Genomic DNA, 26,825 nt, shown 5'->3' on the forward strand with positions numbered 1-26,825 from the left:
TGCACCGCTGGTAGGAATGCAAACCGCTGCAGGCACTCTGGAAGACAGTATGGAGGATGCTTAAAAAGTTAAAGACTACTATTTATACAAAGAATACAGACGCTAATCCAAAGGGATACACGCACCCCCCCTATGTTTGTAGCAGCATTACTTACAATAGTCGAAATATGACAGCAGCCCAAGTGTCCACTGATCAATGAATGGATAAAGATGTAGTGTATATATACAATGGAATACTATTCAGCTGCAAAAAAGAATAAGACAAATACGATATGATTTCACTCATACGTGGAACTTAAGAAACAAAACAGATGAGCAAGTGGGAAAAAAAGAGAAAGAGACAAACCGAGAAACAGACTCTTGGGGGACCTGGCTGACTCAGTCAGTGGAGCATGCCACTCTTGATCTTGGAGTCATCAGTTTGAGTACCACACTCGGTGTACAGCTTATATAAAAAAGAACGAAAGAGAAAAAGAAAAGAGACTCTTAACTATAGAGAACAAACTGATGGTTACCAGAGGGGAGAAGTGTGGGGGGATGAGTTAAATAGTTGATGGGATTAAACAGTGCTCTTTTCATGATGAGCATCAAGTGATTAAAATAAGAACTTTAAAAAAAATGGGAGAGGTACTGTGGAAAGGTCATGGGTTTGCAAATCTGAGAATCCTGGCTACCAGTACCAGCTGCTTGCCAAGAGAAAACTCTCAGAGCCTCAGTTTCCTCTGCAAAATGGGACTAAAAGTCCCTGCCTGTCACACCAGGACTATGTGAAGATTAGATGATATGATGTATAGTATAGTACCTGCTGCAGAGAAGGCCACTCTTTAAGTGGTAGCCAACATTGGCTAAAGCTAGCAAAGTGTATCTCTTTACCTTTCCTAAGGTGTGTGAAATGGACTTGCTGAGACTTCCCCAAAGTTAGGACAGCTTCAGCTTCTCCACCATCACATCCATAGTGCTATCTTTTCAAGACCTGACAAGAGTCATCCAAGGATTATGTTAGGTTCTCTATGTAGGACCTCTAGAAAGACTTTGGACATCAAAGCAATGGGGGAAAACGTAACCCACTAGAAACTAGAATAACGCTGTGGAATGAATTTCTCGTTCCCAGCATGCAAGTGAATGAGGTTTAGGAACAACTCAAGTAACCCAAAGACATCATTTATGACTAAGTACAAAGCTAATCTAATCAAAAAGGCAGAAATTACTCCCAGGCAGAAGAGATGAATGTTCCACCTTCCCTTCTACTTGGAGAGATTGTAGTCATTTGTTGAGTACCTACTGCAGTTGACCCGTGAACAGCTTGGGTTTGAAATGTGCAGATCCATTTATACATGGAGTTTTTTCAATAAGTGTATTATAGTGCTGTAAATGTATTTGCTCTTCCTTATGATTTTCCTAATTACGTTTTCTTTTCTCTAGCTCACCGTATTGTAAGAATACAGTATATAATACCAAATGTTAATTGACTATGTTAAGGCTTCCAGTGAACAGCAGGCTATTAAGTTTTGGGGAAGTCCAAAATTATACTTGGATTTTCAACTGTGCAAGGGAGTCAGTGTGCCAACCTGTGTTATTCAAGGGTCAACTGTATTTGAAGGAGCCAGACTTGAGATGTGGGCAACAGAAAGAAATACACACAGGGATCACTGTGCTTGCTGCCATGTTTTTGCTAGGAATCTACCAGGGAACATAAAACAAATACACCTGTCACCAGAGCAGTCCATTCTATAATCTCCTCTGGGCTCCCTTCACTGTCTCCTCCACCCCAGACACTTACCCCACAGTCTTTTCCTGCCCTACCCCCAAGACCATATTAAATGCATTTACAGTTTCCCAAATACTGAAAAATTTTGATCCACCACCCTTTATTTGTAATTCAAAATAAATTTTTATTTTTCCCAAGAGACACGAAGTTAACTCTGATGAAAGAGTTAAATTTCTGATGAAATTTAAATTGTTTCCTTTCTGGAAACATGGTAGCCCGAGTGCTGGGTGAGGCCATCAAAGATGAGCATTTTTTTAATTTCTTTTTTTTTTTTTTTAATTTATTTCCTTATAATATCTACATCAATGTGGGGCTCAGATTCATAACCCTGAGGTCAAGAGGCCTATGCTCTATTGACTGAGCCAGCCAGGGGCCCCAAAGATGAGCATTTATGAGTATGTGTGTGCTTCCAGGTGTTCCTCGCTGCTGGCCTGGGCTGACTGTGGTTGGGGTTCTCATGCCCACGAATGTGCTGGGCAGCTTCCTTATGCTATTTCCCTTCTATCTTCCCACCAAGTTACTCCTGCCCCTTTCCCAGATGGCCCCATAGATCCTACAGGTGGGGGGATCCTAAGCTGGCCTTCTTACCAGGCATGTGTGGTCCCAGGGCTCAGTAGGTAGCTCAGCAGGCCTGCCCGGTGGCCACTGCCCAGTTGGCTCCACTGGGGCCTCTGCTGGGTGTGGCTGTCATGCACAGGGGCCATGGCTCAGCCAGGTGTCCAGGCTCAGCAGCCTTAGACAGGAAGAGGTTCAGTCTGCCTCAGCTAACTTCCTCTGACTTGTGTTCCAAAGGCACAGGGATGTAGATTTTTGAGGACAAGGAACATAGCTTACTGAGCTTTCCAAAGGACAGATTTCCCAACAATAAGAATGTGATAGTGAGCTTTGGAGATGTGCTAGCAGGAATTAGGGAAGTGGTTCCTGGCAGCTGGGTTTTCATTCTTGTGTACATCATTTTAATATTTTTCCCCCTTCAGGCTAGGTAGAGTAGAAGAAGGAGGTTATTGATATAATTTACAGAAGAGTTGTAAGAGTAGCACGAGCAATTCCTTGTATTATACTTTCATGTATGTATGTATAATTTCATGTATATATATATATATATATGTGTGTGTGTGTGTGTGTGTGTGTGTGTATACTATATAATTTCAAATATCCATAGAAGTTGCAAGAATAATACCAGGGAATATACCCATTTTCCCAGTTCCAGATTCCCTAGTTGTTTGTATTTTGTCCCATTTTCCTGATAACTCTCTTTCTCTCTTTATTCTTTCTTTCTTTTCTTTTTTAAGTAGGCTCCTTGCCCAACATGGGGCTTGATCTCACAAACCTGAGATCAAGAGTTGCATACTCTAGTGACTAAACCAGCCAGGCACCCTTTCTTTCTCTCTTTCTTACATATATACATGCACAAGCAATTGTATAAATATGTAACTATTCCATAAATATATGTTTTGCCTCTCTATATATGGTCATATATGCAATATATTTTCTGACCCATTTGAGAACTCAGCGGAGACATCACACCCATTTAAACCCTTCCATGTGTATTTCCTAGGAGCAAGGACATTCTCTTACATATTCACAGTAAATGTTCAAAACCAAGCAATTAAACATGGCTACAACACTGCTCTAGCCTGCAGTCCATTATCAGTGTTTGGTGATTGCCCAGTTATGTCCTTATGGAATTTCTTTTCCTCTCATTCTGGATTCATCCCAGGTTCACATGTGCACTTAGGGGTCATGATTCTTGAATCTTCAAATGACATCATTTTATTCACTTTATTATTATATTTTTAACTTTTTGTTTCAGTGTGACATACATGTAGAGAGTGCTCACATCAGTATCCAGCTTGATGAATTCTCACAAAGTCAACCTGCCTGGTGCTGGTTCTAAATGGTGCTTTATGTATGATGTCAAAAACATCAATCCCTTGGTCATCAGAATAGACGATTCTCAGGAGGTGAGCCCAGTGCATGGATGTGCAGCCAACCATGGCCATGGGGCAGGTGATGTGGGCTGGCAGTGGCATTGATCAAAGGACCTGCAGGGCTCTCTCTTCAGCTCTTACTTCCTCACCCTGCAGATGTCTGTGGCCCCCTGCTCCCTTTTCAGAGTATCCACTTGTATTTCGGTGATTAAATTAAGCTGAACATTAAAAGCAGATTCTAGTGTTCCAGACTTCACTCTAGAAGTCTTCCTCCATCCCTTTCATTAACTGACCTAAACAAAAGTCTGGCCATAGACAACTTTCTCATCTGAACCAAAATGCACTGTTACAAACAGGACAGGAGCTGCAGACATTGCTCATAGACACAAAAGAGAGACACATGGGGTTCCACCCAGCTCTCCTGCTCCAGGCCAATGCTTCTTTTTTTTTTTTTTAAAGATTTTTATTTATTTATGAAAGACACAATGAGAGACAGAGGCAGAGACATAGGCTGAGGGAGAAGCAGGCTCCCTGCAAGGAGCCTGATGTGGGACTCCATCCCGGATCCAGGGATCACGCTCTGGGCCAAAGGCAGATGCTCAACTGCTGATCCACCCAGGTGTCCCCAGGCCTATGCTTCTGTGGGCGGGCCAGGTCTTTCCCCTTGGGCATCTTAACTATACTACCTGATCCCAGAAGGCCTGTCCAACATGAGAAAGAATCCCAGGATTCTTTGCTAGGATTATAGTTCCTAATCTATGTGTGTGAACAGCAAGCCTTTCTTGTCCATTCCTGAGTGTCTGGTGTCATCAGGAAACAGGAGATGTCAAGATGTGGAAGAGGCACGGCACAGGGGGCTGCTTTTTGTGCCTCCCTCCCATCAAGAGGCACCACCTGAATGTGCCTGCACACGGTTAGCCCTTAGTCCATATCTATATGGGATCAGTGAAAACACTGTCAAGAGGGTTACTCTGCTTTACATTTCATGCCTCTCTTGGGCATTGCTTTAGGTGATCGTTACCTTCTTAGGGGAACCCAGAGTTTAAAGAATGCTGCTGGGTTACTATAGATCATTTCCTCCAAAGATGGTTTCTACAGCATACATTTACAAAAACTCTGATACCCCGTTGTCTGACTATAGATTCTGAGGCAAAACAAACAAAACATAAAATATACAATTTTAACTATTTTCAAGTGAACAGTTTGTGACATAGAACAGCTCACAGTGCTGCATTCACATTGTTGTGCCAATATGACTACCATTCAAATCCAGAACTTTTTCATCTTCGGGAGCTGAAATCTGACCCTATTAAACACTAAGCCCTCCTCCCAGCTGCTGGTAAGCACCATTCTGCCTTCTGTCTCCGTGCATTGACTATTCCAGATATCTCATATGAGTGGAATCCTACACTATTTGTCTTTGTGTGTCTGGGTCATTTCATTCAGTGCAATCTTCCTCCAGTTGTAACAAGTGTCAGAGTTTCTTTCCTTTTTAAGAAACAAGCACATTCCGTTGTCTGTATATACCATATTTTTTTTATGCATTTATCCATCGATGTCCATTTCAGTTACTTCCCCCTTTTTAGCTCTTGCAAGTAATGCTGCTACGAACATGGGTCAGATTCTGTTTTTAAAGAACATGCTCTTAGTTCTCTTGCCCTGAATCAGAATATTAAAACTTTTCTAATTAGGGGCACACAACCCACAAGGGGTGTGTGTGTGTGTGTGTGTGTGTGTGTGTGTCTGTGTGTGTGTGTGAAGGGTCCAGGCTAGGGCTGAAGTGAAACCCAAGTCTGTCTTGCAAGATGCAGCTCCCTGTGTTTGCTAGATAGGAGGAGCCAAGGTCTTTAGTAACAGTGCAACCTATTTAGTGATCCAAAGGGTCAGGTAGGTTATGTCGAGCAAATGCAAGTTGTTGGCATTACTAGCGTCTGTGACCACTCACCAGGCATGTGTTCCTGTTCCTTATTTCTGTCTTACCTTCCCTATCACATTGTAAACCTTTTCCGGGACAAGGAAAATGTCTTATACTTCTTTACATGTCCATTTAGCCCAGTACCCTAAAAGGAGCAGGTCTCCAGTAAATGAGTTGACAGTGACTCACATTTTTACTTTACTTAAATCCAAGTTAGTTAATATATAATGTACTATTAGTTTCATGGGTAGAATTTAGTGGTTCATCATCTGCATATAACACTCAGTGCTCATTCCATCACGTGCCCTCCTAATGCCCATCCCCTAGTAACCCCATCCCACCACCCACCTACCCTCCAGCTACCTTCAGTTTATTTCCTAGAGTTAAGAGTCTTTTATGGTTTGCCTCCCGCTCTGTTCTCATCTTGTTTTATTTTTCCCTCCCTTCTCCTCTGTTCATCTGTTTTGTTTCTTAGATTCCACATGTGAGTGAGATCATATGGTATTTGTCTTCTTCTGACTTATTTCACTTAGTATAATACCCTCTAATTCCATCCATGTCATTGGTAAGATTTTTTTGATGGGTGGGAAATATTCCATTGTATGTGTATCCTACATTTTCTTTAACCATTCATCTATCGATGGACATCTGGGCTCTTTCCATACTTTGACTATTGTGGACATGGCTGCTATAAGTATTGGGGTGCATGTGCCCTTTGAATCACTATGTTTCTATCCTTTGGATGAATACCTAGTGGTGCATTTGCTGGATCATAGGGCAGCTCTATTTTCAACTTTTTGAGGAACCTCCACACTGTTTTCCTGAGTGGCTGCACCAGTTTGCATTCCCACCAACAGTGTAAGAGGGTTCCCTTTCTCCGAATCTTCGTCATTATTTGTTGTTTCCTGAGTTGTTAATTTTAGGCATTCTAACCGGTGTGAGGTGGTATCTCATTGTGGTTTTGATTTGTATTTCCCTGAGGCCTAGTGATGTTCAGCATTTTTTCATGTGTCTGTTAGCTATTCATATGTCTTCTTTGGAGAAGTGTCTGTTCATGGACAGTGACTCACTTTTCTGATTTACCTATCTACCCATGCTGTGCATTGACATCATCAGTGTCCCAATGTGTACTTTCCCACCATCAGGAAGATTGATCTTTGCAAATTTGCACCGAACAGTTGCTGTTGTTTTATCTGTAGCTCAATTAAATTAGTGGACTGAATTATTAATATAACAATTGCAAGAATTGATTTCACCAGTATATATTAGGCATCCCTTATGTGGCCAGTTGGACAAGATGCCGAATATGCTGACATCAAAAGCATTGGTTTTATCCTCTGGGTTCCCATTAGAACCTTGTTCCTTGTATGGGCTTTCAATCAGGCCAAGGAGTTTGTTAGAAATGTGGAATCCCAGGCCCTACCCCAGATCCAGGAGTCAGAACCTGCATTTTAATGAACTCCCCAGGTGATGCATGTGCAGGTTCCACTTTGAGAAATACTGGTCTGGTGGATATTTTCTGTTAGTTTTATTTGTAGTGGTGATAAGAGAGTTGCAAACCTCTTTATCAGTGTGTGTGTGTGTGTGTGTGTGTGTGTGTGTGTGTGTGTTAGAGGAGATGAGACCAGGTTAGCATTGAAACACTGTGTCCAAATCTGGTCACACAAACTAAACCAAAACAGCCTTGAAATCATCTGCACCCCCATATACCCATTATGTGGGAATACTAGGGAGAGGTAAAGGCCCTGAGGGCTGGTGAAAGCACCTGGATGTCTAACGTAGAAGAAATAGCCTAAGAGGTTGTGCTGTGAATTTATAGCAAAAAGAAAAGCATTGGTTGGGTTTTCCAGTAGCAGATTCAGAGACAGTATGTGAATACCAGTAGACTATTTTGGAGGTGATCACAGGGACTCAGGTAGAAGAGTGTGACAGAGAAGGGAAGGCAGCCTCTGGGGCTTGGTCTTGGAAAACTGTGTAGTATCAGTGTAGTCCCTCCAGGGGGAAGAGGCTGGGGTATTTATGAACCAGATGTCACCCTGCTCTGAGTTCCTCTGGCCAGAGTATCCACAGGCCTTGAGGAGAGTCTTCTAGGTATTTGCAGAGGAAAGCCATCACAGGCTACAGGAGCAGTGGCCTCCCAGGGTTATGGGCAGGGCACTAATCATACCTGCTAGCATATCCTATCTGAAATCCTGAGTCCAGGCTGCCTCCATGGACCTATGCATCAAAGCTCCAGTTCCAGATGAGGAACAAACTGAACTTTGGCATTTTAACAAGTTTCAAAGCCTCAGTGATTCATTGCCTCAGTGTTATTAATCATCTTCACAAGACCAAAATGACCGACCTTCACATTTTCTAAAAGTCCAAATTCCCTTTTCATAATCCCTCCACCTTCTTCCTTCCCTAAACTAAATATATGTGCTCAGAGTACATTATCATACTCAATTTACAGAAAATAAGTTTTTAAGGTTCTATTTCAAAATTTTCACTTTAATGTTGCAAGTCACAAATTCATGCTTCCTCTTCAGTTCTTTCCCCTTTGAATCTTTACTCCATGCATTCCTAGTGGCTTTTTCGTGGTTTTGTTTTTATTGCAATTAAAACCAAGATTCTGCATACAGCAGTTATCGTCTCCAGAGGCCATGTCAGCATCCTGATAAGTCAGCATTTCTTTAAGAGTTTCTGCAGAACATTGCTTCACTGAAATAGTCATCAGCAAAGAGTAGTAGGGCAGTAGGCCTGTGGAATCCTGCAGGCCCCGTTGTTTTCCTGGTGGCCCACTCTGCACAGCAGCATCTTAAAGGTTCCTAGGAGCCCACCATGACTTTGTTCAAGTGAATGTTTAACCTGATTTCATTGGATGCTTCCAGTGTTAAGGGGGCAGTCACCCCATTTGGAAATCCCACCTGCTCACATCTTACACTGATGGTATTGGGCAAAAAAACACTTGGGGAAGTGCTAATTTGAACATATCCCTGGACTCTCTTGGCATTTGACCTTGGTAAGCACTTGGAATGGGTTGAATAGCAACAGTGGGGCACCGGAAATTATAGCTCAGAGCTTACTCCCTTTTTTGTAACTAGAAAAAAAAAAGAGAGAGAACACTTCCCTATATATAAACTGATGTTTTGGAATGAGGAGGGCCTTCTATTCCATACTGAGGTCAACCCTGGCAGGCAGCTGAGAGGATTCATCAAAAAAGTTTGAATCCACCTACACTGTGTAGGTGCGGTGCCACTCTTCTTGGTAAGGCCCTGGCCTCAGGAAATGAGGAATGTAATTCCGTACCTCAGCCATGGCCATTGGCAGGATATCTTATTTCCTTTGTTTTATTAAGGCCTACACCAACCAGCTGATGTATCACTGGCTCTAGGTTTGGCAAATCTAAGTACCTGTCAGCAGAGTAGTAAATCACAGGGCCCACATGCTCTCAAGAAAATTTGTCTAATTACTGTGCGGTTAACTCCAGGCTCTACATATGAATCCCACCCATTGAATTACTCTTTTACTTCTATTTTTCCCGAAATGAAGATAGCTATTTTTCCTAAGGGAAGAAAAATATGCTTATTGCAGAAAAACTGAAAAATATAAAGAAGAAAGAGAAGATTACCACCACTAATTGCTCCATCTGGAAATGAGCCCTGTGTTTATGTGCTAAGGCATCTGGAATCTTGCTCTGTTATATTACACAAATCCATAGATAAATATATTACATAAATGGGCTCAGAGAATACATGCTGTTTTGCATCCTTTCTTCCACTTAATAATTTATCACTATATTGATATACTGACATGTATTATACATATCAATAAATATATAACAGAATCACCATTTTAAAATTTATTTTTGAGATAGAGTTGACATATAATGTTATGTTTTAGGTGTACAACATGGTGATTCAACAATTCTATATAGTACTCAGTGCTCACCACGATAAGTGTAGTTATCACCTACCCTTATATCACATTATTACAATATTATTGACTATATTTCCTATGCTGTGCTTTTATCTTCAGTACCTTTTTATTTTATAACAGGACGTTTGTACCTCTTAACCCTCTTCATCTATCCCACCCACCTGTCCACCCACCTCCCCCTGACCACCATCAGTTCGTTTTCTATATTTAAGAGCAACAGAATCGCTATTTCATTAACTGTGCAGTATTCTAATATATTGCTGTACCACACTTTAACCAGTCCACTGTTGTTAGATATTTAGTCCTTGTTCACTATTATGAATGATACTGCCTCGAACATCCTTTACTATATGCCTGATTATTTCTTTGAATCAATTCCTAGAATTAGAAATGCTGAATCCAACAGTTTTCATACATAAATTGATGATGTATACATTCAGATTGTCTTCCAGAAAGGGTGAGTCATTATTTCTCCTCCACTGCTTGTAGAAAGCCCAGTGAAGCTCAGTAGGAAGCTAGAGGTGATAAAAGGGAAGTGAATGTGACAACATTCATGCCACTGCACCCTGAAATGCACAGAACGAGGCTGGTGATCAACAAGAATTTGACTCAGAAGAGGCATTAAAAATTCATTGATCTCTTCATTAGTTTTTATTTAAATTCCAGCTAGTTAACATACAGTGTAATATTAGTTTCAAGTGTAGGATTTAGTGATTCAACACTTCCATATGACATCCAGTGCTCATCATGATATGTCACTCCTTAAACCCATCTAGCCCATCCCCCTGCCCACCTTCCCTCTAGTAACCCTCAGTTTGTTCTCTATTAATAGTTAAGAGTCTGTTTCTTGGTTTGCCTCTTTCTCTTTTTTTCTCCTTTGCTCATTTGTTCCTTAAATTACACATGAGTAAAATCAGATGGTATTTGTCTTTCTCTGACTTTTTTCACTTAGCAGTATACTCTCTAGTCCATCTACATCATTGCAAGTGGCAAGATATTGTTCTTTATAATGATTGAGTAATATTCCACTGCATATATATACTACATCTATTTAATGCTTGAGGAAGCTGAAGTCCAGAGAGGTTAAGGAACACTTCCTCCCTCATGCACACAGAAAGCCTGGGATCCACAATTAGCCAATGTCTTAGATGGCCCTGAACTTCAGAGATAATTTCCAAGAGTCAAAACCGTAATTCTCATACAAATACTTAGTGACTGTGTGTCAAAGATTGATTTAAGTCATTAAAGAAAAAATCAACAGGATGTTAAAGCTAATTCCAAATGGCAGAGACTGATAAATAGTCATTGGACAAAAGAATCCCATGTTGAGCCAGCTGTTACATCCACTGTTAGCCAGCTCTGTGTGTCTAACTTTGCAAGGTTAGATGTAAGCTTGATACTGCTAATATTCAACAGTTTTTGGCCTTCAAACAATTGCAATTTCATTTGGCTCAGCCTAATACAAAAGTGGCTAAAGATGTCCAGGGCAATAAAATTAAAACCTTTTTTTATGTTTTCTGCCAAAAAAATATCATTTGCAACTTAACAATCTTCCACGTGTTCCGCATCTTACTGTACAGAGTTTGGGCTTTAATCAAAAGAAAAGAGTGAAACAAAATGATGTTCCAAGTGACCCTTAGGTAGGTTTCTTATACAGTGCCTAACTATGACTTTGAAAGAGAACTTTTTTATATTGAGTTTTGCATAGTTTTGTTAACTGTAGGAACAAACCCTTTGTGGCTGAACTGATGTATGGATGGACAAGATTGATCTCCGTGGTAAATCCACCCAAAGCTCCGTTGGCCTTGGAGGTCCTCTGAATGCTTGAAGGCCAAAAGGGCACCACATTCAGATTTTAGTGCATATTTCCCATGGCAATGGGCTTCAACCTTTATGTTTCTCAGTGATCAGGGGGCAGAAGAACCTGCTCAGGATGCAGAAATCTGCCCTTGCCAGGCTTCCAGCCATGGTCAAGGTAGAATGCCTTCCATGAGAGCCCTAGCACCTGGACAGGATGCCAGAAGGAGCCCAGAAGGCCTGAGTGCCTGCTGGTCATCTCACCAACCCCCATTTTGTAAACTCCAAGATGCTAATCCCCCACACAGCAGGTTTGTCACTGACAAGACAGCCAAACAAGCCACTGAAAACCTCAGGCTTCTCCAACTTGAGCTCCATGAAGGCATAGATCAGCACATTTGAGTTCCAAGAGTCACTGATTTCTAAATGTATCATCTCTGAAAACATTTGTATGCTACAGTCAGTGGTGTGTCATAATTATAATTGGCAGCTCTTTTTTTTCTTGATGACATATAAAATAAGAGTGTGCCTTATAATTAACAGTACCTTCAATTTGATACAGCATACTATGTCTTTGTTTTTCTTCCTCCTCGCAGAACCTAATGCTTACTACATACTCTATAAATATTTTGTAAAAATATAAAGAATCAAATGCAAAACCGGATTTAAAATACAAATGCTGAAACTAACCAGGACTGTAGCAGACATCAGTGCTGACTCTGAGAACTCTGTCCTTTGTGGCCCTTCTGCCATTTAGCTTATTACTTAACGTTAAAACTCAAAACCACAAGCAGTAGGATGGTGATAATCTGTGACTTCTGAGTCCTTGAAGAATTTAACACAATACTGGTCTCAGTCAACTGACCAAGTAAATTAGGACCTCAGCAGAATGACTGGTCAAGATGTGGCCACACAAGTTGCTTCCATGTTTCATATATTGAACTACCGACACTGTGTCTCTTTAAAAAACTCCCTCCCACCCTCCGCCACGGATACACTAAATTTAAAGTTACATCAGTGTTTGCAGAATCATTTCAAATATGGTGAAAAACAAAACTCAAAAAACTCTGAGCTCAGCCTCTAGAAGTTGCACAGAATGAGCAGCACCTATACCAGCACGGTCCTCCCAGGCCCTCACAGACTCTGTGTACTTAGTGTTGAATATCTGGTGATGTAGAGCCAATTTGGGCTTCTCTTACATGCCAGTAGAAGCAGTTTACAACTTAGTCATTAGAGGGATCATGTTTTAAAGCCAATGGCTTCTGCTCCATGAGAACTTAACAGTGGATCAGAAAAGAGTGCATTCCAAATTGAAGCCACCACATAGATAGTTGTTGATGGTGAATGGTTGAAAAATCTTGGACAGTGCCTTTTAATGGCTATTACCATGTCAGTCACTTCCCCACCAGGTCCAGCTGAGCTTCTCATGGACTGGCTGGAGCTCCACCCACTCCGTGTCCTGATTTAGCCCTGGTCTAGGAGGAAAATGAACAGGGAAGTTATCAAGAGGAAGGCAGAGGGGGAAGAGCACTCATTCATTCAACAACTCATGTGTGCCAGGGACTGGCCTGAGCCCCAAAGATGCAACAGAGAGCAAAAAGATGTGGTTCTTATTCTGGAAGTAACATCTAGGTGGGAGCATCTGAGAGAGCCTCTGGCTCTAGGAATAACCCACAGGCAGGAATATCCACTTCAAATGGTGGAAGAGGCCAAGAGTGAAGGTTGGGGGCTATCTTAAGTCTGATTCCTCAGAAATAGGTGCAGAGCTAAAGATTTGTATCAAAGTGGCTTATCAGGAAATGCTCCCAAGAGAAACCCAAAGTGGAGTGGGGCAGCAAAGAGGTCAGACAAGAGTCCAATTTCAAGCAAAGTCCCTCAAAGAAAACTTTGGCTACATCTTAAAGGGAGCTTGGGGACAGTATAAGTCTGACCTCTTAGTTATCTCCATCAGAGGAGAAGTAGCTGGGGCATTTATACCTCAGCACCTATCTGTCATTAGTCAAGGACTGACTCTGGGTCCTTTTTGGTCTCTGTGCCCCAGACAGAGCAGGTTCTGGCTATCTGAAAGCCATGCTTTGGCAAGGGCCTTGGGGCTGGCTGTGTAAGGCCAGGTTCCCTTCTCCTGACCACTCTTGAGAAGCATTAGGGTTCCCCCTCTGGTGGAAGCATTGGTCTCAGGAGAGGCCACTGTGCTGCCTGATATTGGTACGGGTTTTCAAATCTAAGAAGGTCCGAGAGGCTAAAAGCTATGAAAACCTGATCCTTCAACATCTTGAAGTATACCCAGAAGATATCAATGCACACAAAGGATACCAGGTCTTGAATTTCTTGGAAATCTCCTAATTTCAATTGTTTCTGTCCACTTTAAGAACACTCATGCTTGTTGGGCCCCAAGAAACCCCATGGAATTGAAGTGCCCCTAGGGGCATAGCATGTGGACGTCTCTCTCATGAGCATTGTACAAGGAGCTGTGTTCCCCAACAGATACAGTCAGCCAACACATCCTGCTACCTTATTCCCACTCTGTACTTCCAGTACCCTCTGATTTTTGTTATGATGAGCAATGTAACCTGGTAAGCCTGCTCCCCACCAACAAATATAAAAATGTGCATCTGCTGCGGGCTTTGCTTGCATCACCTCCATGGACTCTTAAACTGCCCCAAGAGGCAGGTCTCAATATATCCTCAATTTACAGATGAGGGAATTTAAAGAGTCAAATGATTTATTCAAGGACCCATTGCTTGAAGCTGCAGAGTCAAAGGAATTCCAAGCCAGTCATTTAGCCAAATTCTGCTTTTAAATATTAGATTTGTTCACTTGTGTTTGTTTCCTCTAAATACTGCTATTTAGGAAGCACAATTCGACTGAGTAAACTTGAAGGTCTAATTGGCCAACAGTTTCTGAATGGGCCAGCATCTTGACCAGCAAGTAGAAAGGAGCTCCAAGGAGCAGTACAACATGGGAGACCTGCAGAGGCAGAAGGGAGTAGGGACAGGGACATGATAAAGAAAAGAAAGATTTGTTTCAGGCTGGGTCACCTTCCTCTTGGGGAAGGGCTTGGGTCTGTCCTTCAGTTTACATTACCACTGTTGATTAGGAAATTGCGGACTGGCTTAAAATACCACTCCTGGGAGAGTTTGGAGCTGCAGTTAGGTTAGGCATTAAGTCCTGGTTTGCGACATGGGGCTTTGCACAAGTGACTCCATTTGGAGCCTCATATTTCTGTTTTTAACACTGCTCTTTTTTTACTTTGAGCTAAAAACAAAAGGTTATTAACATCAAACCATTTGTTTCACTTTACTCAGAGGATAGTATGGGGGTGTGTTGCTTATCACCTTTTTCTGTATGTAAGTATGTGGAGGTATTTTTTTCTCTTAACTCCAAAGTAGAATAAAAAGATAGAGGAATAAAACGATAGTGAATGTTGTTTTTTAGTAAATAGGAAGGTTCTGGCTATGATCAGGGGATGTTTTGAATCAGCAAGGCTAAGATGAATTATTGCAAAAAAGCTATTGAGTTCATTTGCTCTCCATTTGGAATAAAGAAATCAAGGGCAGAGTTCTGTCTTCTGCCTCACAGGTCATCCCTAACCTTTGGACATGTTTGAAGGTGACAGCCCTCTGGCACATTCCTTAGCCTGTAGAAGGCACCTTGAGGCAGATATAGCCATCCCAGAGTCCAAGGTTTAGGGGTTTGGAGAACTAGCATGGGCCATATTAGAATTATCCCTCCCCTCCTTGTCCTTACTTCATTCATACCATACATAAAATTATACTCCAGATAAATAAAAAAGCCTACTTATAGTAATATATTATATGTAAATGGGCAAAACTACATGTCAGTCTCAGCAGAAAAGAGGGGAAATTATTTCTAACTTCAAGATAAGAAATGTCTTCCTAGAGGTGCCTGAGTGGCTTAGTTAGTTAACTTCCAACTCTTTTTTTTTTAAAGATTTATTTATTTATGATAGACCGAGAGAGAGAGAAAGAGAGAGAGAAAGAGAGGCAGAGACACAGGAAGAAGGAGAAGCAAGCTCCACGCCAGGAGCCCGACGTGGGACTCGATCCCGGGACCCCAGGATCCTGCCCTGGGCCAAAGGCAGGCGCCAAACCGCTGAGCCACCCAGGGATCCCCAACTTCCAACTCTTGATTTCAGCTTGGGTCAGGATCTCCGGGATTAAGCCCCACCCACATCAGGCTCCATACTCAGTGTAAAAACTACTTGGGGTTCTCTCTCTCCCTCTCCCTCTACCCCTCCGCTGCTTACTCACTCTCTCTCTAAAATAAATGAATAAATCTTTAAAAAAAAGAAAAGAAAGAAAGAAAAGAAATGTCTTCCTAGACAAGAGTCAGTAAACAAGAGCCATAATGAAAAAATTTTGATTCTACGAACATTAAAAACTTAAGAGATTAAAAAACAAAAAGAAGTATGAAAGAAAATCTTTTAAATAAAGAGAAAAGCCAAGAAACTCCAAGATGGGCAACAGATAAATGAGGAACAATTACAAATGAACAACAAAAATAGAATCCGAGCAAACCACATTAAAACAATAAGAAGCCACTTATACTCATCAGATTGGCCAAGCTTAAAAGTTGATAAAATCAAACACTGATAAATGAACGGAACACTTCCAAAGATAATGGAGCAGAATAGTTTGGCACAGCCACCTGGAGAACAATGTGGTGCCACCTCATAACCTCTTACATAAATGGAGCCCAGCATTTTCTGTGAGGTTCCACACAGTACACAAAGATGTTTAACACAGTCCACTTGTGACAGCAAAATACTGGAAATGACCTAAATGTCAAAATAGAATGGCTACATGGTATATCCTTATGTATATCCCCATGTGGTATGCCCCTAAGGTGGAAAACCATTCTCACTTAAAATGAATGAACTAGGCAGAATGGCTAAAAGAACAACTCAGGAAACAATAGATGTTGGCGAGGATGCAGAGAAAGGGGAACCCTCTTACACTGTTGGTAGGAATGCAAACTGGTGCAGCCATTCTGGAAAACAGTAGGGAGATTCCTCAAAAAGTTGAAAATAGAGCTACCCTACAACAGAGCAATTGAACTATGGGAGTACTATTCAGCCATCAAAAAATGAAATCTTGTCATTTGCAATGACATGGATGGAACTAGAGGGTATTTTGTCAAGCAAAATAAATCAGAGAGATAATTATATGATTTTGCTTATATGTGGAATTTAAGAAACAAAACAGAGGAGTATAGGGGAAGTGAGTAAAAAATAAAACAACGAAATCAGAGAGGGAGAAAAACTGTAAGAGACTCTAAACTCTAGGAAACAAACTGAAAGTTGCTGGAGGGGAGTTGGGTGGGGGGATGGGAAAATTGGGAGATGGACATTAAGGAGGGCACGTGTAATGAGCACTGGCTGTTATTATGCAACTGATCAATCACTGAACCCAACATCTGAAACTAATAATATACTATATGTTAATTAATTTAATATAAATAAATTTTTTAACGCAAAAAAAAAAAAAGAATGAGCTAGGGCTTCATGTATCAATGTGGATAAATCCCACATTTCACTGAATGAAATCAGGGAACTACAGGACAATTCATCAGTAAAATTCTACTGTGTAGAAAAAGCACAGAATGATACCATTCAAGAATGGTGTACACAAAACTGCTACCTCTGGGTAGGTGAAAAGGATTATGGGTAATAGTCAAGGGAGATTAGCTTTAACTACAACAATTTGTGTTTTTCAATGAGAATGTATTCATATATTATGTTTACAATTACAGCTAAATTTCAAAAATATAAATGCAAACACTCTTGGGGGATGTGACACACAAAATTTAGAAAGCAAAAAAATAACAGGGTTTTGAGATGCTCTACCATCATTTTCTAGACAGTCTTCTGCAAGTGGAAGGAAGGAGCCTTCATTATTTTGTCGCCCCCGTGGCGACAGTTCCTGGGGGCAGAGATCATCTGAAGGTTCGAAGGTCAATAAGGAGCCCATTAGTTTACAGACTACTTTAGAGGAGCCCCCAACATGGGATGTGCCCACCAGACCATGATGCTCCCCCAGATCAACAGAAACAGACAGGAAAGGGATTATTTGGGTAATGTGGTTTTTCATGACCTGGAGGTAGGTCTAATCCCACAGGGTTGATGGGACTGTAAAGGTGCATCACACCCCAAGGCCAAGTTGATGCACTGGAGGACAGGAAATTCCATAGCTGAGAGCTAAACACTTGACTTTTCCTATACCCTAGGTTTCAAGTCTTTGCCATATCTGCAGCACATCCCTTTTCACACCATGATAACATTCCTAGTTTGACTTGCCATTTGAAGAAGGCTGTATCAGAACTTGCTCGGTAAACACTTTCTCCTTTTAATTCTGCTCGGCCTTCAAGAGAATTTTTCTCCTTTATCTAACCCTAAAAGAAAGAACACAAGATTTGGAGTCCCTCCCCTTTCCCTCCCTCTAGCCTCCTGTGCGAGCAGGAATGGTGGCATCAAGACTTCTGTCCCTAGTCGGGGAAAAGAGGCATCTAGTGGGCAGATGTTGAGATTAGAGACTTCTGGGCAGCTGTCAAAGGATTTTGGACTCCACAAACACTGGCCTTTTGTAGGTCAGGTCTGCCCCAGTAATGAAATAGCCTCTTTCCAGGCTGGGAGATGTCTGTGTCTATTTGAAGTATCTCCTAGTATCACTCTGCTTCATGGCAATGCTCACAGTTAATAAAACAGAGAGAATTTAAATATGAACTGTGAAGCATTTAGGTGCTTGTCACAGTGTGTTTTCATCTCACCATCCTTTTTAACCCTCCAACAGTGCTTCTCCCAGGACGCCTGGGTGGCTCAGCGTTTTAGCGCCTGCCTTTGGCCCAGAGTGTGTGAATCCTGGGATCGAGTTCCACATCAGGCTCCCTGCCTGGAGCCTGCTTCTCCCTCTGCCTGTGTCTCTGCCTCTCTCTCTCTCTCTCTCTCTCTCTCTCTGGGTCTCTCATGAGTAAATAAATAAAATCTTAAAAAAATAAAACAAAACAAAACAGTGCTTCCCCCTAGTAGCATAAGCCTTTAGCATCAGGGATCTAAGGTGTGTGCCCAGATAGGTCCAGGACCCAACCAACAGGGTGTCAGAATGGGATTTGAAGGCAGCCCAAAGTTGTTGCACTCACCACTGGTCCGTGCTGCCAAACCACCAGGCATTTGCTGCACTAGACATCCTTGAAATTGTACAATGCTGTTTGCAGTGTGGCCCCTCAAAGGAGGTTCCCTCCTACGGGGAGATTACCAGAATGATTACAAAGTGGTACAAATTAGTGTAGACTCCCACTCTCGCCCGGGACACTGCAGACCCAGCCTTGCCCAGGCAGAGCCCTGGGTGTAATCTCAGATCACAGAGGAAAAGAACCTGGGCCTTCCTGGGCCTTCCTGATCCCTTCTCCTGCCAGTTGGCCTGGATGCCAGTTAGCATGAAAATCACCCATGTGAACCATTTAGGTTTCCTGTGCTTTCTTATGCACCAATGCTCATCTGTGAGGGAGATGGAAGGACAGAGGTTTCTGAATAGAATGAGGGAGGGGATCCAGATACCCAACTCCTGGCTTGCCTTCCTCTCTCCTGGTGTACACAGCAGCCCTCTCTGTGCCTGTGTGGGGATGCGAGCATGCCACCTCTGTTTCCCTGTGGGAGATAAAGAAGTACAGACAATGCCCTGGCTTTATCAGTGTGGACTCCATGATGCCTAGTGCTTGTCGGTGTCTGTCATAATTTGGGGACTTCCTCATGACTTGTAGTTTTCTGGAAATGATACAAATACTGTGCTTTTGATAGAACCACTGTCTCACTAATTTGGTGCCTTGGAACCTGGTGTCCTGTCTTACTCTGATTGCACAGAATAAGAGCCAGTTGGCTCTGTGGCTATCTTCCCAAGTGTCCACACATGTCCTGGGCAGAAAAATAGGGTTGTGAAGAGCAGTGCTTGCTTGGCAGGTGCTTAAGCAGCCCCCTGTCTTCCAGGAATTCTGGACAGGCACAGGGATGAGGTGGGGTCTTGGGTTGTGTAGGCAGATTTGGAGAAATTTCTATTGCAACACCAACTTTGATAAAGCACTTAACGTTGAATCTGCTGTTGTCTTTAACATGGGAAAGCTTAGTTTAAAACTGCCCCCTCTGTGGGTGGCAGATTATCTCTGTTTATCCTCAAAGATAAACAGCATTAAGAGCATAAGAAAAAAAAAAAAAAGAAGAAAAAAAAAGAGCATAAGAGATGAGATCAAATATCTATAGGTATTAAAAACAAACATACATGTATCTGGGAACAATGTGGGGAACATCTTAAATCCAATCATTCACACCAGGGCAGACCTCAGGGAGGAACAGATGTTTAGGGATGACTTTTGCTGGTGGAGGGGCCTGCTGGGTATAATGACATCATTCAGAGAGTCTGTGCCATCAGATGGGTGAGCTAGGGCCGAATAGAAGATGAGAGTAGGTGACAAAATCCTCACCCGGTTGGGACGGCTCTCATAGCCATGCAACCAGGTGCACCCTCTGTCCTCATCCACCTTTCTATCACTGAACTTTCCTCCTATATTTCAGGTAAATGGTGTTGTTCATCATTTGCCATCCGAGTGCTGCCAAATGAGAAAGACAACTGCTAGGTTCTTTGTGTTTGGTTAGGTACACAGAAGGAAGCAAGTATGGCATGTGGAGGTCTAGGGATGCTACTGAAGGTGTCAGCAAAATCAGCATCAGGAGGAGCAGGCTGGCCAGAGAAGGCTTCTTCTGGGGAAGGCTATTTTTACGTTCAAATAAATATGGTGGCCATGAGAGATGATGGTGCCTAGAGACCTGTCTCCTTGCTGGGGATGGGAACGCTTGCTCCTAGTTTTGCCTGAGGCTGTGGGTGACCCTCCTGTGTGTGACTCCCCTGCCCAGGACCATAGCCATGGCCCAGAATGGGAGGATGACCCAGCACAGAATGGAGGACTTCAGCACAGACACTCAGACTACACCTTCACTTGTCCCACTCACTTCCACCTTCTCGGTCCTTCCAGCCCCTTCCATTTTCATACACATCCACCCTTTTTATTTTCCCAATAATTTTGATTATAAATAAATATACAGAAAATCACAGAGTGCTAAACACATCACTCAGCTCTGTCACATGTTATCATTTTGCCATTCCATTTTAAGAAATAAAATCTCAAAAAAAAAAGAAAGAAAGAAAATCTCACATGTAGGTGGTTGAACCTCTTTACCTATGAACATCTTCATCCATTCTCCTCCAGAGGTAACCACTATGCTGGACTAAGATTATAGCCCATATATCACACACTGGAGTAGTCTATGTGTGTATTTATAAACACTATTGAATTATATAGTTTGGGATAGATTTAAACTTTATATACTGGATGTAACCCTTTTCAAGTGTTTTTTCTTCTATGAAAAGTTTTTAGCATTTAGTTTATATATGTGTTTATACTGCTAGCTCTGGTTCATTAATTTTAACTGCTATATAGTATTCCATACTTCAGTTTACTCATTCTTTTATTGATGGACATCTAAGTGCTTATAGTTTGGTTTCCTTATGAATAATGGTGCAGCAAATATTCTTATAAAGGTCTCCTTGCACCCATGTGCATAGATTTCTCTAGAGAACATATCTAGGTCTGTGTGTCATTGACCCTACAAGACATTGCCAAATTGCTCTTCAGAGGGTGCTCTACAAATAACACTCTTCTAACAGCATTTTGGATTCTTGTTTCCCCACATTCTCAAATATTGTCAAACTTTTAAATTTTTGCCAGTGGGATATGTATAACAGGGAACTCCTGGTCATTTTCTCTTCCACATCCCCAGTGCTTCTAGAATGTTCACCTACAGCTTGCATCCCAGGCACACTTTGGGGACACATTAAGCATGGAGGACTTGGCCGGCCCCCCTTCTTCTGATGTCCAAGCTTTGGGATCGTGCGGAGCTATTTGCAGGGACCTTTTCTCCATCTCTACTTTCTCCTCAGATAATCTCTCCCCGTCACAGGGCTTTGGAATGCCAGCACATATGCCAGTGACTTCCACATGTATAAATATCTCCATACTGAATGTTAAAAGCCACTTACCAAATATATTTAATGGCCAATAAGAAAGTCAAGACTTAACTGACCCAATATCCAACTTGATTTCTTCCTAAAACCTAACCCTTACCCATGTCAGTCAAGGGCACTGCCACCTATCTGATAATCAAGTAAAAAAATGTAGGAGTTGAGTTTGATTCCTCTCTTTCTACCACTTCTACATTAAGTCAATCAGCTTCTATAAATTTCTGTTTTAAATTGTTCTCAGATTTCCCCCCTTCTTTCTAATTCTTCTGCTACCACCTTGGTGCAAGCCACCTGGACCACTCTTGCTTGGATCCCTACAGTTGCCTACAAACTCGTCTTGCTGCTTCTCCTCTTGCCCTTACAAACCACCTCTAGCCAGTAGTCAAAATGATTTTTTGGAACATACAATAAAGAAAATGCCTTTCTCTCCTAAAGCCCTTTTATGGTTCTTAGTGTAGAAAACTCAAATTTATAGATACTGTGATCTAGAATGCCAATGAGCCTCTGGTCCCCACCTGCCTCTCCTGCCAGTGCGCCCCCCCCCCCCGCCCCCAGCCTCTGGGACTTTCTTTATATGGAGGGGTCTTCTCTTGATCTTTTCATGGCTCCCTTGTCATTTAGGGCTCCATCACTTCCTCAAAGATCCACCCTCACCATCCCAATCTACCTACCCTAGAGTGGTGGCAGCTTAGCTGCCTCGTACAGCATCACCTTGTTCTATTTTCATCCTGGCACTTCTCCGTGTTCAAGGCTGTGGTCTCTGCTCCACCAGAATGTCATCTGTATGAAAACTGTTAACCTTACTCTGTGCTTGTAGCATGAATTGGGTCCTCGTAAAGGTTTGTTGAATTAATGAACGAATAGATGTGGTCAACATTTTAGAACAGCCTGTAAGCTCAAATGAAGTTTCTGCCAGAGCCTGAGTGGGATAAAAGCTGCTTGAGGCAAGACAACACTTGTCTTTAGCTACAATAGTGATTGTCAAACTTTATGGTCCTAGGATTCCTTTATCCTATTAAAAAGTATGGAGGACCCCATAGAGCTTTGTGTTCATGATGGATTATAGCTACAGATGCTTGCTGTATCAGGAATTAAAATGGAGAAAATTTTGAAAACATTTATTTCAAAACAATAATAAATCTGGTACATGATGACATAAATAATATTTATGTTAAAAATCGCTATATGTTTTTAAAAATTAGTGGGCAGCGACATACTTGGAGAATAGCTGCTCTACACATAGAGTGCCTAGTTAGCACCAGAAAGGATTCTGTTTGAGGAGTAGTGAGTAGGTGGGCTCAAGAATTTAACCAGCCTTCAGGGACAGATGTGATCTCTTCCCAGGTATGTGGTTAAAGGATGCAAGCCCACATGAGCCTTCTGCAAGAGGAGGGCACATCTCCCTCTCCATTCCTCCTATAGTTCACTCACTCTGCACCCCATGCAGCCCTCTCTTTTCCCTTTCCTCTAAAAGTCTTCTTTATTAAACAAAATAAATAAAAAGCAAAGACTAGGATGAGTAGTAAGCTTAATGTCTGGAAATGTATTGCAAACTATATATGTATTTTTAAAATGCTTATTTCTGGAGCACCCAGGTGACTCCATCAGTTAAGCTTTTGGCTCAGGTCATGATATCAGGGTCTTGGGACCAAGCCCCACCCCGGGCTCCCTGCTCAGCAGGGAGTCTGCTTCTCCCTCTCCCCCACCTCATGTGTGCTCTCTCTCTCAAATAAATAAATAAAATATTTTAAAAAACAAAAACAAATAGGCTTATTTCTGTAGCCAGACAGTGATTATATACATTTTAATTCAGGGAATTCCTCTTGAGTTTTGACTTTAACAAAATGAATGTGGAAGCCTGGTTTTACCCAGATTTGTTTATTCCTCTTTGTATTCATGTTGAGAAACCAAATTGGGTGTCATATCCTTTTTCTTAGGGCAGTACCGAAACCTAAGTTCTTCCTCTTTTTCTTTTAGAAAAAGCTGCTCCCACCCTCTTTATTTTTTCCCCTGGGTAGAGGAAATTCACACAGCCAGGATTTAAAAAAAAGAAGAAAAAAAAAAAGGTGGTCTTCTCTGTGCTCCTACTGAAGTGGCTGAAGCTCCCTAAGCTCTGGGCACGCCTCTTTCACTGCCTGACGTCACACTATTTTTGTCTTTGAATAGCTCATTGACACAATCGTCTCGGAGATCGGAGAACTGAAACAGGAGATGGTGCAGACAGATGTCAGCCTGGAAAATGGACTGGAAGCCAGCGAATCCCACAGGTGACAGAGACGATCAGGTGCCGGGCGTCAGATGGGGGCTAAGTGGACCCTAGCAGCTACGAAGACTGTGATCTCAGTGGTTCCTTAGAAGTTTGGGAACTGGGAGCGTGGTGTCCTCTCCCAATGAAGCACTCTGTAGGAGGTGGGAGTGGCCTAGGAACCAGTTGTCTGTTTATTTTAATCACTTTGAAGGCACTTGAACTTTACATCCTCTCAATGCCTCCTGACACCAGAACCCGGAAACCTAAAGTTCTATCTGTTGTATCCACCTGCTCACAGTGATGGAAACAATAACGCAGCAGGATCCTCCGCGTGCAAAATAGAATTCAGTGTAGCCCGTGTCAGTCTCCAGAAGGTTTAAAGGGGAGCCCTAAAGAGGATGGACTCATTTTGCGTTCTCAGGTCAGAAAAATCCCTGGCGTTTACCATAGCCATTAGCCTAAAATGTGACCTAGTGTGTTGGAGGTTGGATGTGGTTGTAAATAACTAAGAAAGGGGGGAGGGCAATATGCTATGCTTGTCTAAGCATGACGTGTTATGTTTCGATCACACTTGATCTGAGTAAATTGTAGGCGACTGGCCTTTATCAGGAGAATGGGAGTGCAGAGGTCAGGATGGGGTGGTAGGTTGGAGGAGGTCACTCCAACCTCATCTTAGCTCTTGAATGCTGCAATTCTTCGCTAGCAAAAGGCAACAGAATATAATCACTACAAAGTGACAAGGACTCCTGGTGCTTTGGAGGCCAGATGCATTATTAGCTTTCCCCTCTTTCCCAGGAAATGGGTCGAGGCAGTGTTGTGCCGTGTGAGGGTGAGATTCACGGAGTGAGTTTTGCTTGCAAGTCATGAGACATGCAGGAATCCAGCAATGGCAGGCGAACCAGGTGCCGCTGGTTGCCCAGGCAAGTTTCAAACCAGCCCAACTTGTTCCTTGCCTTAGACTGCCAGCGGGAGCAGGCAATTGCCAGGAGGCACTTTGCAGCTAGAAGGTGGTGCTTTAACTCTCCTGTGTCCCTGGAAGAACCCTATTCCTCCTTCGCTGTGGAAATGTGGCAGGCCCTCCATTTCCTTCCCTTCTCTACAAAATGACGGGGTAGACCAGATGGTCCCCAGCTCCTTGCAGCAACATCCTGGCATTCTCTGATTTCCCTGGACCTTGATGACTAATTTTTTTTCTCCACAAACTAAACAAATGCACAGTGATTTTTGTTTAAAGACTCTCCACCTCGCATTCAAAATAATGCCAGACTCCCTGGAAATGGAATTTTAGCCAGGGGATTTCCCTTTCCCCTTTGCATTCTTGAACTAAAATTACAGTGGGAGTCCGGGTTGGTGACAAGGGACAAAGAACAAAGCTTTAGTGGCTTGATTTCTCCTGCAGCCAGGGAGCACAACACTGCAAGGTAGTCCCCAAGCTCTGCAGATGACAGACACCAGTGGCAAGGCCCAGGGATGTTAGGTTTGCTGGAAGACATGATGGTATGTCAGGTCCATCACATCACGAGCTTGATGTCTGACTGCAGTAGATACTGGGCTGGGAGAGTTGGGCTGCCATCTCGTCTTTAACATCTCTTTTTCTTTTCAAATTTAAGAATGACTGTAAGCATCCCATAATAGCTATGTTTTTCAGATTAATGTCACTTATTCTTGAATGCTATGTTGGTTAACAATGAATTTGTGAAATTTCAGACGCATTTTACTTGGTGGGTTTTTTTAGTGGGAAAGAAAGAGAAAAGGCAAGATTGTCTTTATTGAACAATGCGTACGGTGTTTACCACATGTCAGCCACTGTTCTAAGTGCGTCACAGCTGGCATCTCATTGAGTCTCCTAACTAAAGATAGGAGATAAAGCTAAAGATGAGATAAAGCTTCAGTATGGCCCTCATTCTGCTGATGCAGGACCTGTATGATTAATGAGGCTGTGGCTTCTGTGCTAGGGTCTCTCACTGATTTTGTCAAAACAGGGAGTCGTGACTTTGCTGCTAATTTCTCTCTTTTGCCTGATGATGTCAGGGTGTCCAGAGATCAGAGAGGTAGGGTAAAGGGGACCTTCCATTGTTTCCAAAATAAAAGTAGAGCAGAACTCTGGCCACAAGGAAACAGCAGGTCAGCCTAGCACAGAGCAGCCCAAAGGGGATGAGGGAGAGAGCAGAGTCACATCAAGTGAAACCCCTGTGGAGAGAAGAAGCGTTCCACCACCTACCCCCTGGACCTTGGCTGGGCACGTTCTGGTGGCTGCACAGATGCACTGACATCACCTTCCTTTGGGGCTTCCTCAGTGAGTGGGAGCTGTGGTAACAGCCTCACCTACCCCAGCCGCAGTCACCGCAAAGTATCTGTGGTCTCTTCATTTGTTGAACACTGGGTTAAGTGCCACACTGGTGCCCTACATCAGGAATGTTATCCCTCTACCTGCATTGGCTTTTGGTTGCTCCTTTGTGGTTAATATTGAGATAATCTTTAACATTTTCATGTGTCATGGACCCCCTTCTCTGAATAATATTTTAAATGCATAAAGTAAAATATGCAGGAGGACACAGAGAAAACAATTCTTCTGCAGTAGAATGATAGAATTCTCCAAACGCATGATTTCACAGCATAGGTACTTCTTTATTAACTCATTAAATAACAAAGCCTAGGGACTACTGTCATCTGAAAGCAAAGACGGCCAGAAACAGTACTTCCTCACCAACAATGAAATGTTTGGGGTTTCTGTTGGTGACAGCATCAGCAACTACGGGAACTCCTGGGATTTGTTGTCTGCATTCAAAATGGGAGGAAGTTAGCTTCAGAACGTGGTTAGTGAAAGTAAAGATGTCGCTTTTCTATCCAAAGGTCAGTTCTTACCTCCTGACCTATCAGCGTCATCCCACACAGTTGATCTACCTCCCCTTCCACGGACACTTGATTGGCTTGGCTTTGGGACACCATACTCCCTGGTTTCCTCTCTCCTCGCTCGCTGTTGCTGGTGGTCTCCAGCTGGTTCCTTCTCATCTCCCTCCCTTCCTAACCCCAGAACACCCAGAGCTCAAGCCTCTTCTCCCCAGCCCCGCTTCTCTCTCCCTCTAACCTTGAACGAAATGCTTAAAAGTCTCTACGCCTCAGTGAGCACATCGGTGAAATGAGGATGATGATAATAGAGGCT

At 42.5% G+C, this 26,825-nt stretch overlaps 1 protein-coding gene across 10 annotated transcripts in view; it reads left to right on the top strand.

The window, feature by feature from the left end:
- The window catches only part of RIN2 (Ras and Rab interactor 2), a 215,676-nt gene that overhangs the window by 127,158 nt on the left and 61,693 nt on the right, over positions 1-26,825 (top strand). For 7 of the 10 annotated variants that reach the window (XM_026002340.2, XM_072736501.1, XM_072736505.1 and 4 more), the window contains one exon: positions 23,581-23,681. The exons of 2 other annotated variants lie outside the window; for them this stretch is intronic. In XM_026002340.2, the coding sequence (XP_025858125.2) occupies positions 23,581-23,681 (101 nt within the window). Of the gene's footprint in view, positions 1-23,580; positions 23,682-23,960; positions 24,084-26,825 lie in introns of those variants that run through there. One more of the 10 variants, XM_026002341.2, reaches the window with a different exon arrangement.

The sequence above is a fragment of the Vulpes vulpes genome, chromosome 14 (genome assembly GCF_048418805.1).
Source record: "Vulpes vulpes isolate BD-2025 chromosome 14, VulVul3, whole genome shotgun sequence".
NCBI classification, from domain to species: Eukaryota; Metazoa; Chordata; class Mammalia; order Carnivora; family Canidae; genus Vulpes; species Vulpes vulpes.